The 19,581-nt window shown below is 49.0% G+C and overlaps 1 protein-coding gene across 1 annotated transcript in view; it reads left to right on the top strand.

Annotated features, from left to right (window-relative positions):
- Nucleotides 1-19,581, top strand: part of CAPN8 (calpain 8) — a 194,455-nt gene that overhangs the window by 69,622 nt on the left and 105,252 nt on the right. Inside the window, exon 6 of the mRNA XM_085612992.1 lies at nt 3,107-3,190. Within this exon, the coding sequence (XP_085469118.1) occupies nt 3,107-3,190 (84 nt within the window). The remainder of the gene's footprint in view (nt 1-3,106; nt 3,191-19,581) is intronic.

Below are 19,581 nucleotides of genomic sequence, written 5' to 3'. Positions count from 1 at the left end.
TGTATGCATGGTGGCCATCTTGGAACTGTTTTTGAAAGCATTCCAAAATTGCTACTGTACGTGCGCGAATGCATGTGAGCACACATTCAGCAACAATATTGGAATGTTTTTATTTCTTTTGTTTTAAGAAGTATCAATCTAATGTGGCTGCTGTTCTTGCCCATGCAAGGCAGCCATCTTGGAATGGCTTTCCTTGAGCACATTAAAAAACATTTCAATTGGCCGCTCTGTATGCTCACATGGGCATGTGTGTATAAACATTGGTGGCCATCTTGGAATGGTTTGAAAACTATTAAAAGATGACCACCCTACGGTACAGTAAGGGCCTGCGTATGGAGAGTAAAGATCCGAGGGACAAATAGGTGCTGGTGTGGCTAATTTTTAAATAAAGAGAGTGGGTGGCAATACAAGAGAAGGGGGCTATGGAGAACAAGAAGAGACAGAGAGGGGGAAAGAAAATGGTTTTGTTGCTTCTAAAGAGAATGTAGCATACTGGCATGAGCTATGAAAATAAAAGAGTAACAGATTTGTGTAATGTAATCACTCATCTCTTTTACATTTTAGATCTTGCATACAAACAACTTTTAGCTGTCTCGTGTAGAAAGGCCCCTTGCGTACCATGCTAACACCTTGCAGTGGGCTTTGAACCAACCCACTACTTACCGTCTTTTTTGTCAATCTCATTTGCTTGGTTCCTATTCAATTCCTTTCCCTCCTCTATTTGTGTTTGTCCCCAACCACTGCCCTCTTCCACAATATAGCTTCTTTATCATCCTTATGATTGGATGACTTGTATACTTCCTCTGCTTATATTCAGGGAATTACTCTTTTAATTTCTGCACTCCATTTGAATGCATGTGCGTTCTCGATCTCTCCCACATGTGCTGCTTTCCCGTACAAATCCACATCAACCCCACTTTCAGTGTTGCTCCTGCCCCCCCCAACTTGTCCGTTGCTTTCTCCTCTCCACCAGGTTTGATTTTTATTTACTAATACACCCCCCCCACATTTCTTGTTGCCCTCCCTCTCCCCGTTGCTCCCATGTGTGACTGCACCCCCTAGCTACTGCCACTCAGCAGCATCTCCCAACTTTCCCTGATGCTTTCCCCATGCACCCAACCCCTGCACAAACTTTCCTTTTTTCTAACTCCACTTTTTTCTAGGAGTGGGAGGAACCCACAGAGTATCACTCTGTGGAATTCCGCGTGATTACATGAAAACTCCGCGAGATTCCACGGAGTTCTGTGAGCCGGAGGAATCAGCACCTCACGCTGATTTCATGCACTGGGAGCTTGTTCCGTGCTGCAAAATCTGTGCAAAATCTGCTTTTTTGCTGCCCCTAGAGTATATTCCTACTTGAGCGTCAGCTTTCTCACTACGAACGGTTGCGACTGCCTACTTTGACAAAATCTCGCTAGAGGACTCCATTTCTTGCTCGCACTCGCCAACATACCGTTGGCAAGCTGCATGCGAGAAAAAACTCAACCACGTGGCGGTTGATGGAGTTTTGCCGGAACTCCGCGTTACAAGTGTAATGCAGAAGGGGCAAACTCCACAAACTCTGCCTGCGGAGAGGAATTTATCACCCACCCCTACTTTTTTCCCATTTTTTGGAGGGCCTGGCAGCAGCAATCTACTTTTGGGCATCTCTTTTTTAAAAGGTGCTTTCATGCAAAAATAACCTGATTTTTTAAATGTTTCAAGATTGATATCTACCTACCTGCATTGGCAAATAAAAGTAATGGCTGCATCATAATGCATACATATCATCCTGCCCTTTTTCACTCCAGAGCATCGCCAAAAGCATTTTATTCCACTTTGTGCCAACGGCGAACAGCAGTGGCAAAAGCACTGAAATTATTTACAGAGCCATCAGATCTGCATTAGCAGCCAAAAGGCTAGAACTATTGACTGTGTCAGTGCTTGTTTCTTCATGAGTTTTTCCAGATTTGGCTTGAGGCTTATTAAGGTGAACTGCCTGGTATGGTTTTAACATTGCATCCCATATTTAGGATAATAATCTGTAGCATGCAAGTTGACTTATGCCAATACAATCATTCACATGCCTTCATTGTCAACAGTACATGCCTTAGAGCTTGCACAAGGTCTCCATGTTAGTGGGTTGATGCTTGGTAAATGACAAGTTGTGGTCTCTGGAGTACCTCTCCTGGAGATGGCTCCAGTGATTAGGAACAAAGCCCACCATCCTCTCAAAAAGAGGCATTTTGAATGTATATGCCCCAAGGAATACCTTTTGAGCCATGTAGAAAGAAAACAAGAACTGAGTGACGAATCACCAAAAGAAAGAATGACAAATACATAGAGCTATGATAGAGCAGAAATAACAGGGGTGATTAACCCCTTCAGTGCCACGCCCTTTCCCCGCCCTGTGCCGGCCGTTGCATTAGCGGGCGGGGTTCATGACGAGATAGTCTCGTCATGGGCACAGCGCAACCGCGCTCCATGACGAGACCATCTCGTCATGGGCACTGAAGCGGTTAAGGAACAGAAGTAAATGAGATACATGAAACACTCTGGGGATTAAACACAAAGTAAGAACAAAAGGCAGGCACAGAACCTGTCAGTGGCAGTGATTTAGTGTCCACTACAGAGAACTGACAACAAGAGGCTATAAACTCTAGTAAGTATGGCACAAAGGAGTATGTGCTAGAAGACTTGCCACTATGGTGACTGCCTAAAGATTTACCAACCATTGCAGGGTATGTGTCATCTGATTTCGGGATGCCCTTCAGCAAACCCTGGGAATTGTCCTCCTCATTCCATTCTGTCACTTTGTTGTACATCTTGAGCAACAACAAAATAGTTCCCTTCACTGTTGCAGTCAACATGTCCTACTTAAGTACAGCAACAACATTATACATAAGAAAGCGCACAAGTAGACTGATAGAAAATGTAAAATGTGTCTCAAAACCAGATTCATGGTAAATATTAAATGTACCCCACATTTCTCCATGTGCCTTTTGGTCGTTCCCTTATATAGTAATGTTTATGATTTGATTAAAATGTGTATATGCCTTGATCTCTAATTGTGATATATATATATAATCCTGATAGGGTGTGTCAATTCTCTGTTCCTTCTCTGCAGATCACCAATGCGTATGAAACTGAAGCAGTGACGAGTCAGAAGCTGGTGAAGGGGCACGCGTACTCTCTCACAGGAGCCGAAGAGGTAAGGCTGCCGCCTCCAGCAGCAATACGTTGATCCTTGGTGTTGCTCTCTGTCAATCACTCGCTTCATGTGTCAACGTTTTGAGTATTAAGTTAGGCACTTAAACTGGCCACACAAAATGATACAGAAATTAAGCTGCTCATCTAAAGGAATCCTTCAAAAAGTTATGTGACAGGACTACTAAACAGCAACAAGGGATCTTTGAGCTTGGGTACCTCAGAAGTGCTTTGAGGTGTCTAAAAAATAGACATATTACAAAATGTCTCAGGAAAGAGTATAAGGTGGTAAACAATTGAACACCTTTCACTCCATGATTAGCTTTGACGCTGGACTTTCCACCCATAACCTAACTTGTCTAGTTTGCATTTACCAGTCTAAGTATTTATCCCCTGTGTCTGGCCTGTGGCCTGTTGGCCTGAGGTTGATGGCCTCTTGGCTGGTTAGCCATGGGCCTTCCCATTCAAACACCCATAGATTTTGGCACATTCCCAGATTTACTAAGATTTGCAAATCTGGGAATGCGTCAAAATGCTACGTCTTCCCATGTGAGGCATAACGAGGAGAAATATATTTATTTCTCATTTTTATTTCCTCTTTCCTCATTGAGCTGCATTCTGTAGCACACATAGAAAGAGGAAAATGCCTCAAAAGATTGCTTTTGTCTAGGAAGGTGTTCCTGCACAAAAACAATCCTGCCTATAACGTAGGTACCGTTGTCTTATGGTGCAAGGGTTCCTGTGTTGGCGCAAGGCAGCACATAATGCACCAGAGCAAAGCGAGAGCAGAAATTATCCACATCTTTGTAAATATGGAGCATTTCTGCTCTCTCCCTTTCACGCAACACAGGGCAGCAACTTTGCTTGCTGCCTGTGTTGCATAAAAATATAGTAATTGTGCCCTCCAACGCCCAAATGTAAGGAAGCATATTTAGTCCTGAGTGAAAATATCTTTAGAGCAGTAAGAGCTTGAGGTTTTTTATAAATATTGCCAAGGATTTAGTGATGCGATAGGCAGGTGGGAGGGAGTTCCCAATTCTGGTTTCACTGCCTAAGAATGATTGAGCCTTTATTACGTTCACTCAATCAATCAATCAATCAATCAATCAATCAGTCAGGGATTTGTAAGCGTGCTACTCACCCATGAGGGTCTCAAGGCGCTGAGGGGGGTTCCGCAGATCTGTTCAGCCGAAGAGCCAGGTCTTGAGGGTCTTCCTGAAGGTCTGGGAGGGGGCGCGTCTGATGTCTGCTGGTAGCTCGTTCCAGGTCTTGGCTGCAATGTGAGAGAAGGATCTTCCACCTGCTCTGGCTCTGTGGATGAACGGAATTTCGGCCAGTACGAGGTTGGAAGATCGGAGGTTTCTTTTGGGTACGTGGAAGTTGATTCTGTCGTTGAGGTATTTGGGTCCGTTGTTGTGTAGGCATTTGGAGGCGTGAGTGATGATTTTGAAAGTGACTCTTTTCTCCACGGGGAGCCAGTGGAGACTTCGTAGGTGTTGGCTGATGTGTTTGTGTCGGGGATGTCGAGGACGAGTCTTGTGGCGGTGTTCTGTATTGCCTGGAGTTTTCGGAGTAAGGACTTGTTGATGCCGGCGTAGAGTGCGTTTCCATAGTCCAGTCTGCTGGTGATGAGTGTGTGGGTGACTGTCTTCCTTGACTCAAGGGGGATCCACTTGAAGATCTTGCAGAGGATGCGGAGGGTGTTGAAGCAGCTGGAGGTGATGGCGTTGACCTGTTGGTTCATGGTGAGTTATGAGTTGAATACAATGCCGAGGTTCTTGGCGTGGTCTGAGGGGGTAGGTGGGCTTCCGAGGGTGGTCGGCCACCAGGTGCTGTCCCATGCAGAAGGGTGGTACCGAGGACGAGGACTTCTATCTTCTCGGTGTTGAGCTCCAGGCAGCTGTTGGTCATCCAGACTGCGACGCCTTGCATTCCTTTCTGGAAGTTGAGTTTGGCAGTGGTGGGGTCTTTGGTGAGGGAGAGGATGATCTGGGTGTCGTCGGCGTAGGATACGATGTTGAGGCCGTGTTGTCGGACGATGGCTGCGAGAGGGGCCAAGTAGATGTTGAAGAGGGTGGGGCTCAGTGATGAACCCTGTGGGACTCCGCAGGTGATTTTCTTGGGGGCAGAGAGGAGAGGAAGGGTGGGAGTCTGATCCTTTGGCTTCTTCCGGTGAGGATTGATCGGATCCAGTCCAGGGCTGTTCCTTTTATGCCTGCGTCATGTAATCTGGCGACTAGTGTGCAGTGGGAGACGGTGTTGAAGGCCACTGATAGGTCGAGTAGTATGAGGGCTGCTGAGTGGCCTTGGTCCAGGAGGGTGCGGATCTCGTCTGTGGCGGCGAGTAGGGCGGTCTCTGTGCTGTGGTTGCTTCGGAATTCAGATTGGGACGGGTCGAGGACGGCGTTCTCTTCAATAATTTGTGTCAATTTCCTGTTGACTGTTTCCTCTGCAACTTTGGCTGCGAAGGGGAGGAGCGAGATGGGCCGATAGTTCTTGAAGTTGGTGGGGTCAGCTGTGGGCATCTTGAGCAGGGGTCTGACTTCTGTGCATTTCCAGTCGTCTGGGAAGGTGCCTGTTTTGAAGGTGGTGTTGATGGTGTGTTGTAGTTCGGGTGCGATGGCAGCGTGGCTCTGTGGTAGATGTGAGGGGGGCAGGGGTCGGTGGGAGCCCCCAAGCGGATGCTTTTCATGGTCAAGGCGGTGTCTTTGGCCGTGATCGGTGTCCAGTTGGAGATGGTGGGCTGGCTGGTGTTTCTGGGGGGCGGTGGGCTGTCTGTGGCGCCTGGTGGATGGTCGATGAAGTTATCTTAGAGGTTTTTGATCTTGAGGTGGAAATAGGTTCCAAGATTGTCACAGAGGTCTTGGGATGGGGTGATGTCTGTGGCTTTGCTGTGTGGTTTGGTGAATTCTTGAATGACACTGAAAAGTTCCTTGGAGTTGGTGGAGTTGGCCAGGATTTTGTTGTGGATGAAGTTCCTCTTGGTGGCTCTGATCTGGGTGTGGCAGTCCGTCATGGCATCCTTGTAGGTGGTGTGGTTTTTGGTTGTCTTGGTGTTTCTCCAGTTCTTCTTCAGGCGTCTGCAGGTGTGCCTGGCTTCTTGGAGAGCAGTGGTGAACCAGGCGGCTTTCCTGGGGCGTTGTCTGACGGGGTTACGTAGCGGGGCGAGCTCGTCTGCGCAGTTGGAGATCCAGGTGTGGAGTTCTCTGGCTGCGTTGTTTGCATTGGGTGCCCATGTGTGGGTGAGGGTGGAGTTAAGTGGCTTGTTGGTAACTGTGGAAATTTAGCGTGCAAACTGAACATCATCTGCGCCATCTTGCCTCTCCCCAGCGCCACGCACAGCGAATGCACGGCCGCCATTTTAGGCACCCCACTCTCTCTCCCCGCTCACCCTCGACCGCCAGCGCTTTCCCCTGGCGCTGCAAGCATCCCCCGCGCGCCGGCCACCCCCGCTCTCTCATACAGGCCATAAACCCTCTCCCTCTGCGCGACCCTGCTACGGAACCACTTCCAACCGACAACCCATACATGGTCATGCCTCTCCTTTGATAAACCCCCTTCCTCTGCGCCCCATTGTCTGAACTGGTCCCAGGCCATCACCTAGCCCTGCGGATGCAGTTTACTGCCCCTACTGTAAGGGAAACACCCCACATCAAAGGGATTACAGTAGATCAAAGCCCCTACCCCCTGAGACCCGGCCAGTTGCACACACCCCGGGAATTAGCGGAATTCCCTGCTGCGCGATAGCCATCTCCCACTGCGGGTAGGGTGGGAACTTCTACTGTATCTATGTGTGGGATCGGATCTGAACCGGGGCTCCAGGGGATATTCCCCCGTACTTCAAAAGAATCTCAAGAATGTACTATGTGTAATAAAGCAATAAACCAGTGTATAAGAGACCAGGTCTCAGAGATGCAGTTAGAGCACCTCGTGACGATACCTTGCTGTCTGATCTGATGTGTTCTGCTCCGACGGAATAAAACCTTGTTTCCTGCCTTCCAGTCTCCGGCGCCTGCCTCTTTTATTGGTAAATTATCGAGTGGTATGAGAGGCGATTATCGCCGGGCAAATACTTGGAAGGTTATCGACTGAAACTGCCACTACCATTTAACAATTGGCGTCCCAAACGTGGGGCCCATCAGCGACACGTGGATCCAGTGGGAGAGGTCCCGACGACAGAGTGAACGACTGCAACGATCGGGAGAGCTCCTGCCCAATAGACCCTCGTCTGGCAGCCGATCATCCGAACTTCACTGGTTCCGAGCAGACCTCTCTCGAGTGATCTACGGTCCTGACTGGGAACCATCAGGAGTGCCGCGGCAAATACGGAGAATAGAGGACGATCGGGCGCTGGAGGCGGAAGACGAGAAACTGTCCATGCGGTCCGGGTAAGGTCGTGAAACACGACAAAAGTGCGAAATAATTGATTGATTGTTTGAATACTAGTATTGCTCATTGATTGTTCTTTTTGAGATATTCGCTGTCTACAAACGGGGAGGAGTAGAAATACTCTCTCTCTCTCCCTTTGCAGATAGTGAAGGGTAGGTAACGCAGACTTTTGTCCCCATTGAAACCCGTCGTGCCTATCTTTATCTCCCCATTGATTGATTGTCCGAACATTGATTGTTTTGAAGAATAGTGCTTTTTGAGATATTCTCTGTTTGCAAATAACGTAGAATAGGAATATTCTGTCTAGTCTTTGCAAATAGTGAAGGGTAGGTAACGCAGACTTTTGTCCCCATTGAAACCCGTCGTGCCTATCTTTATCTCCCCATTGATTGATTGATTGATTGTCCGAACACTAGTTGTTCGATATTGGTTCTTTGGAGGTATTCTCTGCTTACAAATAACGAGGAATAGAGATATTCTGTCTAGTCTTTGCAAGCAGTGAAAAGATAGGTAGTGCTGACTTTTGTCCCCGTTGAAACCCGTCATGCCTATCTTCTCCCCACTGATTGGTAGTTGGTTCTGCCCGGACCGCTTATTAGAGGTGAACCACCCGGCTCCACTGGAAGGCACCCCTAATAAGGACATGTTCACTAAATATGGACTAGTCGCCGTGGCTTATAGCAAGCTGTGGCATAAATATACCAAGAAGGAGCCCGAAAGTCAGTGGCCACTGATGGGATCCTTCGACGACCGCAAGATAGAAGCGCTAGAAGTAGCTCTGCGTAGCAATAAGACGACGCCTACTATGCTTGACAGTATTGGCATGTGGCGCAAAGAAGCGACGCAACGGAAAAAGAGGGAAGAAGTAAAAACAGAAAAGGAATTACGAAAGGCAGCTCACCTTGCCGCTAAAAAGTTAGAAGAAGACATAAAGGAGAGAAGGGAAACTAAACTAAGACAGGAGCCCGAAACCTCAGGCCAGTACGCTGTTAGGACCCCTTCTTTGCTCTACCCTGTGTTGTCCTCCAAGCAGCAAACGAATGACGAATTACTGTTAGGTCCCCCGACCATTTACATGCCCCCTCCGTATGCACCCTCCCAATCAGTAATGCAACACCCACAACCCCCGAACACGAACGAAAGCAGTACAGGGGCCTCGGCCCTCACGGCCTCCGCGCCGGCTGAGCCTCTTGTACTGAACCCAACGTCGGCTATAACGCTAGATGACCATGAGATGAGAAAGAACGATTCCACCAGAATGAATCGATTAACTAAAGATGAACGAGCAGGAATTGACAAGATAGTAGGGACGCTGGTGGAGCGAAAAGAAAGTGAGGAGTATATAACGGACGTGTATAAATCGTATGCCGACAACCGCAGACGACACTTTGTCGTACGGCTCTGTTATCACGCCCTGAATGCATATGAGGATAGGTACCACGATAAAGGTCCCGAAGGCTTAGCGGCCCTATATAGAAAGGTAGACATCGGAGAAGAAAGAGAGGGCGATGTAGCGAACCTCTTCACTCGTACACTCGAGGTCTACCGACACCTTAAAGAACATGGACAAACAACCAAAACAGAAACCCCCATAGCAACTAAACCCCAGGGAGGAAGGGCCGATGCCATGATGCCCATTAAAGAAGCTGCCCCCTACTGGGTCCCCCCACGGGGTCAAGGAACACACGACGACATCAACCACCAAGATGCGAAGGGAAGGGTTGTATATAACTGGGTCTACCAGCCGTGGGACCGGCAAGATATTTTGACCTTTAGAAAGACCCTACCCGACTTGAGAAAGAACCCGACTGCCTTCTACACTGAATTAGGTACAGCCTTAGGCTCAACGATAATGACGTTAGCAGATATCGACTTGTTCTTTGGGCTATGTCTGCCGGCTGATGTGTGGAAACAAATCCGGAAAGTTGACCACGCTGAGCCGTTCGGATATACCTGGGTACAACTCGATACCATAGATAAACAGCGAGAACCGGGACAGAAACCCCCGAAAGCCATCCTAGAGCTCCCAGATAAGATTGTACAAAAGCTGAAGACTCTAATCCCTGAAAGAAAGGTAGACTGGTCGATAGTGACGGCTTGCCGCCAGAAACCCCAGGAAGACGTGTCTGAATACTTCTCCCGATTCGAGACTGTGTTTTCCGACTACAGTGGCCAAGACATGACCACCGCAACCGGACACCACCTCTTTGTCCAGAATTATGTAAAGGGTCTGTCGCCAGAAGTTTCCCAGAAACTACAGACCAGCGAGAGTAGTTGGGCAGCCTCCAAACCCGCAGCAATTCTCCAGATGGCCCAATACTACGAAAACCAGAAAAACGAGAACGATAGGGCGTCAGAGAAGAAGAAAAAGGAATTAAAGGAGAGGGTGATGATAGCACAATTGCAAGGGGTGACAATAGGAAGGGAACCCCCGAAGGAGAACTACCAACCAACCGCCCCTAGAAAGCTACCCCCTAGAGACCATGCACCTACACCCTACAACGGACGGAGGGACTTAGATGGAAATCAATGTGCGTTCTGTAGAGGGTTCGGACACTGGAAATCCCAGTGCCCGGTCCTTCTGGAAATGAACAAGAATAGGGGCCCCAGAGACGCAACATATGACCCCAGAAATAGAGAACAGGGACGAGGGCACACGAACAACACCATCAACGACAGGCCAGGCAGACCAAACACCTTTGATCGCCCCCGACAAAACCAGTGTCAGCAGTCCGACTATGAAAGCACTCATGACTTCGCATAGGACCGCCAGGGGCAAGGGAGGGATCCAGTCGAACTCCGTGTTGACCAGCAAGGTCCTTACGTCACCGCTAAGGTCTTGGGCACAAAATCTCCATTCCTGGTAGATACTGGGGCGACACGTAGTGCGTTATCTAAACGACTGATTCCTAGGGCACCCTTGTCTGGCTCACACGTAACCTCAATAGGCTTTGACGGAACGCCCTCCACTAACCCCTTATCAGCACCAATCCCCTTTGACTTGGAAGATAACACCACTGACACGACCTTTCTGCTCTCCTCCAACACCCCCGATGCTATTATGGGACTTGATTTGCTAAAACATTTTCGAGCCACTATCAGATGCTCCCCAGACGGAGTTCGAGTCATCCTACACGATAACCCAGATCTGTTCAGACCCTGTCACACTCGGCGTATGCTCTCTATAACCGATGCTGATATGTCCCTGCTCGACACATTACCTTCACATCTATGGGCTAAAACCGACTCAGATGTAGGGCGCATGGTGATCGACCCGGTACACATAACCGTCCGACCGGACGCAGTGCTCCCAAAGCTTCCTCAGTATCGGATATCCCCCGAAGGCGAGAAGGCATTGGTGGAAATCATCGAGTCCCTGGTTGAGGCAGGAGTGGTAGAAGAAGTAGTGAGTAATGTTTGCAACAGCCCTATCCTACCCATTGTAAAGAAGCAAGGCGAGGGGGATGAGAAAGCCTACCGTTTCATTGTTGACTTGCGAGAGGTTAACAAAGTAGTCATACCCCAGTACCCCGTAGTCTCAGACATCACCACCATCCTCACCCTGATTCCATCCACCGCCACCATCTTTACTGTTATTGACCTCAAGAACGCATTCTTTTCCATCCCCATCCACCCAGACAGCCGCTACCTGTTCGGCTTCACCTTAAAAGCCCGTTCGTACAGATTCTGTAGGGCACCCCAAGGCTACACTGAGAGTCCCAGTATTTACAGCCAAGCCCTCAAGAGGCAACTAGATGCAGTCCAACTACCCGATGGAGTGGCATTGATACAGTACGTCGATGACATTCTTTTGGCGGCCGACACCACCCCTCTTGCCGTCACGGCCACCATTCACCTCCTCCGCTTCCTTGCGGAGAACGGTCACAAGGTCTCCAGAAAGAAATTGCAATTCTGCCAGCCCCAAGTAACGTATCTAGGCCACCTACTATCCAAAGATGGGAGGAAACTTACCCCTGACCGAATTCAAACCATCCTAGAAACCCCTGTTCCCAAAACTCAGAAGCAAGTGCGGTCCCTAGTGGGCCTCACCTCCTTTTGTCGTCAGTGGTTGCCAAATTTCAGTCTTATCGTAAAACCTCTGCTTTCCCTGCTGGCTAAAGATACCCCCTTCCCCCTCCCCTGGACACCCGAATGCCAATCCTCCTTCAAGGAATTACGAGACGCCCTCTGCTCAGCCCCAGTCCTAGGAACCCCAGACTACACTAAACCTTTCTCCCTTTACACCCACGAAAGGGAGGGATGCGCATTGTCTGTCCTAACCCAGTCCATAGGCCCTAAACAACGCCCTTGTGCCTACTTCTCTGCCACTCTCGACCCCGTAGCCAGAGCCTTGCCCGCCTGCCTTCGAGCAGTAGCCGCCGCTGCTGTCTCTATCCGACAAAGTGAGGGGATCGTGCTCTCGAACCCCCTCACTGTATTGGTGCCCCATGCTGTTGATACCCTCCTGAACCAAACCAAAACTCAACACCTGACTAGCGCACGACTGACTGGGTACGAACTGACTCTGCTTGCACCCCACATCACATTGAAACGATGCACCACTCTGAATCCAGCCACTCTACTACCTCTCCCTGACACTGACCCCAATGCGTCCCCTATACATGACTGTGTAACCCTCACCGACGAACAGACCAAGAGTAGGGTTGACCTCCGGGATACTGCCTTCCCGAACCCTGACGGAGAACTGTGGGTGGATGGCTCATGTATCAAGCTCCCCGATGGCACCACCTCAGCTGCCTATGCAGTCACCACGGCCCGAACCGTTGTTGAGACAGCCCGCATCACCCAGCGATCCGCACAGGCGGCTGAACTAATTGCCCTCACACGAGCCTGCATCCTGGCAGCAGGGACAACCGCAAACATTTACACAGACAGTCAGTATGCCTTCGGGGTAGTTCACCACTTTGGGCTCTTATGGAAAGAGAGGGGATTCTTGACCTCGCATGGCACACCCATCCTGCATGGAGATCTAGTCTCTGCCCTGACCGAAGCAGTCCTCCTCCCCACACGGCTGGCTGTGATCAAATGCCAGGCACACAAGAAGGTGACAGACATTGTAGGACAGGGAAATGCACTAGCTGACATTACTGCCCGAACCACAGCCGAGAATAGGTCCACGACCCGCATGTACGTGACCAGGTCACAAACTGAGAATTGGAAGGATGCTAGGGAAACGATTAGGGATATCCAATTAGCCAGCACACCACACGAATTAACTGAATGGGCCCGGGTAGGATTGAAGGACGATGACGGTTGTTGGCGAACTAAAGACTCGAACAAATGGTTGCTACCCGACTCATACTTGATCCCCATGCTGACCATGGCACACTCCCCCGCACACATAGGGTCTGCCCCCATGATCGAACTCATCTCCAAAGTCTGGCACAACGACAGAATACCAGACTCAGCCAAACGACTGGTCCAACAATGCCTAGTATGCCTCCAACACAACCCTGGGAAAGGAACTGCTGTGCCCCGGGGAGGGTTTGGGGTCCCCAATCACCCCTTTGAAGTCCTACAAATGGACTACGTCCAGCTAGAAAGGTGCCGAGGTTTAAAGTATGTGCTTGTCGTTGTGTGTGCCTTCAGCAAGTGGGTGGAAGCCTACCCAACCCACGACAACACCGCTATGACTACTGCAAAAGTACTACTGAAGGAATTCTTCCCCCGATACGGCCTTTGTCGAATTTTGTGGAGCGACAATGGCCCCCACTTCGTAGCCGAAGTTATCCAACTCATCTTAAAAGGGTTGGGTGTAAAACAGAAGTTCCACGCGGTCTTCCATCCCCAATCTGCAGGCTTGGTTGAGCGACACAATGCCACATTGAAGCTTAAGATAGCAAAAATAGTCGCCACCACAGGGCTAAGATGGCCAGACGCTCTCCCGCTAGCATTGCTATCAATGCGTTCCACCCCCACCAAACACCACTTAACCCCCTACGAGGTCGTCTTCGGGCGGCCCATGAACCTTTGGACTGCACCAAAACCATCGTCCATCCACGACGTCCCGGACGTCCTCATGTCTGACTATTTGTATAACCTAACTAAGACGTTGTCTGTTATCCATCAGCAGGTGCTGCACGCCATTCCCGATGTTTCCAGGGGCCCGGGACACGACATCCAACCCGGCGACTTCGTCTTAGTGCGTAACTTCCAACGCACCAAGAGTCTGGAGCCCCGGTGGACGGGTCCCCTGCAAGTCCTGATCACCACCCGAACAGCTCTTCGAGTGGAGGGGAAACGCAATTGGCTGCATGCACACCACTGCAAGAAGGTATCACCGACCCTGACAACCACGGACAGCATCACCGCCCAAGAAGAACTCCTGGACAAAGATCGACCATCCCTGAGCCGCTGCCCAGATACAGAGACACTCGAGTTAGTAAGATATCCTGATCCCACTGTGCCATCCAAAGAAGGGTATAACTTGCGACGAAAGGAGAGAACTTCGGCTAAGCCGACCACAAGCTAAGTGAAAATCTCAAAGCGGTAGCCTAGTCACCCCAAAGGCCACCAGGAGAGAAACCAAACAAAGTCTGTGGTTCTGCCCGCTACCGAGTCTCTTGAAGGTGATGGAAGCGCCCAACATGAAGATGATGGAAGCAACCGGACGTCCGAAGATCCACTACAGAAACCCAAAGACTGACCGAATGCACAGCTTAAAGACTATTGCACTTTTCATTACCCTTCTCTTTTGCCTTCTCCTCATGGTCGCCTTCTGGATCATGGAGGAGAGCACACCCGCTCATAAGACATTACTGGCCACCGTTCAACCTACCACCACGAAAGAACATCATCTGATCTCGCTTTCACCCCAACTCCGAGAAAGGCGTAAGGAGTTCTGGAATAACTCCTTTGTACAGTTGCTCCACCAACACAATCTTGCTACCAACGCCACTAATTGCTGGATCTGTGGACTGCTACCACATGCCACTGGACACTCTATCCCTTTCATCCCTTCACCTTTTTCTGTCCATGGCTCCTGCCTCGCCTGGCTAATCCTCCTGCAAGAAAGCTACAAGGACAATGCCACTTCCGGCAGAACCATGTCACACTTCTACCATGGGTTCTGGCTGAACAAAACTGGAAGAACTTCTGCCCTCTTCTGCCCTCTGAGATCGAACACTTCCTTTCACATGGACATCCCTGCCAAAGAACGAGTTGAAATGCAAGTGTTCAACAATCCAGCCAGACCCACCTTCTCTTACCTCCGGAAACGAACGGCCGCCACCCTAACAGTGGCCCTGTCCGTCATCAACATCACTGGGTCTGTATGCCTCGAAGGCCTGGGGGCACAGCTGGTGGGCCACAGCTCCTGCCTCATCACCCGAACATTGGACTCAGTTGACCCACCCTCCTTTGTTGCCTCCCCGAATATGTACTTCATCTGCGGTACTAAGGCCTACACCTGGCTTCCGAAAGGTTGGGGAGGCACCTGCTACATCGCCTTTGTCCTTCCTCCGACGTATGTGGCTCCAGCAAACCATCACCGACAGAAACGGGCCAAAGACATTGTTCAGGCCGACTCCACCGGAGCACAGTTCATGGACGCAGTCAAAGGCCTTGTTCCTCTCTGGGGTCCAATGGCAAACAGCCGTGCCATCCGCCACTTAACCCAGGCAGTCGAAACGGCAATGAACATTACAGCTGGCGCCCTCGCCAACAACACCGCTGAGCTTCAGGCCGTCCGCCTGGTGGCTCTCCAGAACCGCCTTGTTCTAGACGTGGTTCTAGCAGATCGTGGAGGAGCATGCCGCATCATTGGGTCCAGCTGTTGTACCTACGTACCGGATAACTCACCCTCAGTCTACAAAGCAATTGAACACCTCCACAGACTGTCCGCAGAGGTCCATCAAGAACAAGAAGAATGGTCGCTGGGGAGTTGGTTTTGGGACACTATTAAAGGTTGGGGATGGAGGCTGTTTTCATTTATCCTGATACCAATTGTGACACTATGTGGATGTTGCTTGGGGATTCAGTGTCTGCCACCTTTATGTTCGTTTTTTATGAACTGCATCTGCCCTAAGACTTTGGACTTTGAAACCGAGCGGATGAAAGCTCTGAACGAGGTGGAGGTACGGGGTATTATGGGGATAGATCCAAACTAGGCAAGCTGGCGAGATATGTTAAAAGGGAGGACTGTGGAAATTTAGCGTGCAAACTGAACATCATCTGCGCCATCTTGCCTCTCCCCAGCGCCACGCACAGCGAATGCACGGCCGCCATTTTAGGCACCCCACTCTCTCTCCCCGCTCACCCTCGACCGCCAGCGCTTTCCCCTGGCGCTGCAAGCATCCCCCGCGCGCCGGCCACCCCCGCTCTCTCATACAGGCCATAAACCCTCTCCCTCTGCGCGACCCTGCTACGGAACCACTTCCAACCGACAACCCATACATGGTCATGCCTCTCCTTTGATAAACCCCCTTCCTCTGCGCCCCATTGTCTGAACTGGTCCCAGGCCATCACCTAGCCCTGCGGATGCAGTTTACTGCCCCTACTGTAAGGGAAACACCCCACATCAAAGGGATTACAGTAGATCAAAGCCCCTACCCCCTGAGACCCGGCCAGTTGCACACACCCCGGGAATTAGCGGAATTCCCTGCTGCGCGATAGCCATCTCCCACTGCGGGTAGGGTGGGAACTTCTACTGTATCTATGTGTGGGATCGGATCTGAACCGGGGCTCCAGGGGATATTCCCCCGTACTTCAAAAGAATCTCAAGAATGTACTATGTGTAATAAAGCAATAAACCAGTGTATAAGAGACCAGGTCTCAGAGATGCAGTTAGAGCACCTCGTGACGATACCTTGCTGTCTGATCTGATGTGTTCTGCTCCGACGGAATAAAACCTTGTTTCCTGCCTTCCAGTCTCCGGCGCCTGCCTCTTTTATTGGTAAATTATCGAGTGATATGAGAGGCGATTATCGCCGGGCAAATACTTGGAAGGTTATCGACTGAAACTGCCACTACCATTTAACAGTAACCTTGCTCCAGTTCCTTCATGGTGGGCGTGGAACTAGTTTGGGTGCCTTGGGTTTGTTGATGGCGAAGTGTATGCAGTGGTGGTTGGTCCATGGTGGCAGCGTTGTGTGGCTGAATTGGACTCTGTTTCCTGCAGCGAAGATGGGGTCGAGGGTGTGTCCTGCTCTGCGGGTCAGTGTGTTGACGAGTTGTTTAAGTCCGATGCTGGCGAAGTTGTCACGAAGGATAGTGGAGTTGGGGTCGTTGGGGTTGTCGAGGTGGAAGTTCAGGTCTCCAATGAGTATGTAGTTTGTTGTCTTTCCTGCATGTGGGAGTTTCTAGTTGAGGCGTTCCCATTGGCAATCTGGCAGGATCAGTTTGTTCGATATCGAGGAGTGGCTGTATGGATAACCTTCTGAGTGACACACAATGCTATAAAAATTGATCTAGCTTCATTGGAGACCCATTGAAGCATAGGCGAAATTGAGGTTTTATGATCAAATTTGCTACTTCAAGTGGTAGAACAATCTGCTACATGTAGCACAGCTTTAAGAGAAGCCAAGTAAGATTTGGGAACTCCGGTCAGAAGAGAGTTGATGTAGTCAATTCTGGACAGCACTATGGGCTGAACTATGTATGGTCTGTTTATCTTTGGTAGGAATAAAGTGACGGATGCCTCATACAAGTCTCACCTGGAACTGTGCACTCTTGGCCACGGAGTTGATTTCAGATTGAAGAAAGAGCCTTTTTTAAAGAATCACACATAGAAAATGAGTGCTATCAATGAGAGTGGGTTTGCAGTGAAGTATAATAAAAGAATCACTCCAGTGCACTGACGTGAGAGGGTGAAATGAAAAGGAACTCTGATTTAGAGGGATTTCGCTTCAGATAGTTGACAGTCATCCAGAGTTATAAGTTTTTCAGTGTAAGTTAATGGAGCCAGGCATCGGTTGGCGATAAGAGCTAGGGGTAAAGCTGAGTGCCATCAATAAAAGATTCCGGAGTTCTTGAGCAAAAGCTCTACGGTTGTAAGAAAAGTTTGAAAAGAGTTGGAGCTAAAACTGAACCATGAGGAACGCCCTGCGACAAGGAGCTTTGAGATACAGCTGGCAGGTTTCACCTGTTCGGATTGACTGGTCAGATAGGAAAAGAACCGACTGAGGTCCACGCCCTCAAAGACCATATGTTATCCGTGAATGTTCATAAGACTATCATAGTTAAAAGTATCAAAGGCGGGGAATAAATCCAGTAGAACAGGAAGGCAACCAGTGCTGGACTGGCAGTAGCGGGCACTGGGTGTTTTCCCCGTGGACCGCAAGGGTGGGGCCGGTTTTGGACCGGTGGGGGCCGTTTTTGGTACTGGGGGCCGGTTTTGCAGCAGTGTTGCAATATTGTCCGCCTGTTCCAAAATCAGCATAAGTGTTTCACACCAGCACTCCTAACCCTCCCTCCCCACGCCCCATGGCGGCCGGTCAGACTTAATTGCCAGGGCCGGTTTGCGTTCCCAGTCCGGCCCTGAAGGCAACAGCGCCCAGCAGCTCTTGTCTCCTTGTACATAACGCGTCCTCTACCACCCAGTAGCTCAGCAACACAACATTTGGAAAGAATTTTAAAAAGGAAATATGTTCTGGGTTTCCACAAGAATGTTACCAGTTGTTGATGATTCTAATTATGATAAGTAAGGAGTAAGGTGGCTTGAGCATTTTGCCCATGTATATCATTTCCTTTAATCATTCTGTTTTTACAGAGGATGAATTGTTTTGTCGTGTTTTCCTCATTGTTATGGTTTTACTAACCACAATATAAAATACTTTCAGATTTCAGATATAAACGAAAAATAAGGCAATCTCCCCAAAAGAGTGCTATTTTTCTCTAATTGTGGCATTAAAAAGTCAGAGGAAAAGCTAAAATGGCAGTTTTGTCATTTGCATGTTTGATTTGTTTTCCTACTGGCTTAATCAAAGTATTAAATAAAAGCTACCCTTTACTCCCAGATTGTTTCCACAAAGTGTGATGTAAAAACATGCGAGTGCCACCTTGTTCTAGGCTCTAGGCACGAATCCAAAATGTTTAGAGTTGACAAGATTCATTGATAGATATTTCACAGCACTAAAATTAGAAATATGCATTTATCAGTCAGCTTTACAAAGTATTCCACATCACCTTAAAGCAACAACGGATCATTAAGTAATCCACCACAGGGTATCTGTCAAGGAGCATTTAAACAGATTGATTCTAGACACCAACATTCTTCATTCACTATCAGTGTCTGTGTTATTAGAGTGTTCACCCAGCAACAATGGACATAACTTCACCTGCTACAACATGCATGCCCACTGACCCCCAGATGACGTCACAGGAAGTGACATTCTATGAACTTTGACCTTGGTGGCATAACAGGAAGTTATGGAATGTGATCACTAAACTTAAAAAAAATCTGCTATTTGTGATAATGAAAAAAGATACTGAAGTAGATGAAAGTGCATTTTAGATCTCATCCATATTGTGATTAGCCTCCTGCCAGGATATGTCAGTGGCCCAATCGTGAAAAGCCGGTAACAGAGGCATCACAGACCAGGGGAAAAGAGATTGTAGGCCTGCTTTAGTCATCATATTCCTAAACAGATTCAGATAACCAGTTACATACAGCCTCAAATGCTCAGGCATAACTTCATTTGGTTTACACACAAAAAGAGGTAGGAATGTAAACTTCTCACTTATTAAGTTTAAGTGGCATGTGCTACGTGTGGAAAAACTGCCCTCACCCACAAATTGGCCAGGTGGCAAGCTTTGTAAAGCACAGGATTTTACTTTTCATGTTTTAAGCCACATCCTTAATTGAGCTGCCTGCGCCTTTTGGAAAGAATTCCTCATTAAATTATTTTCCAGAGGCCCTTTTAGAGGCCCCTTTACCTTCTTCATCCCACTTAAAACATTGGAGGACTGGGATGATGACCACAGTGAGATGATCAAAGCCCAGCATTGGAGCTTTGTACCTCCATTGGTTTACCTCTATTTAAATCC

The sequence above is a fragment of the Triturus cristatus genome, chromosome 6 (genome assembly GCF_964204655.1).
Source record: "Triturus cristatus chromosome 6, aTriCri1.1, whole genome shotgun sequence".
Classification (NCBI taxonomy): Eukaryota; Metazoa; Chordata; class Amphibia; order Caudata; family Salamandridae; genus Triturus; species Triturus cristatus.
This window is presented reverse-complemented; position numbering and strand designations above follow the sequence as displayed.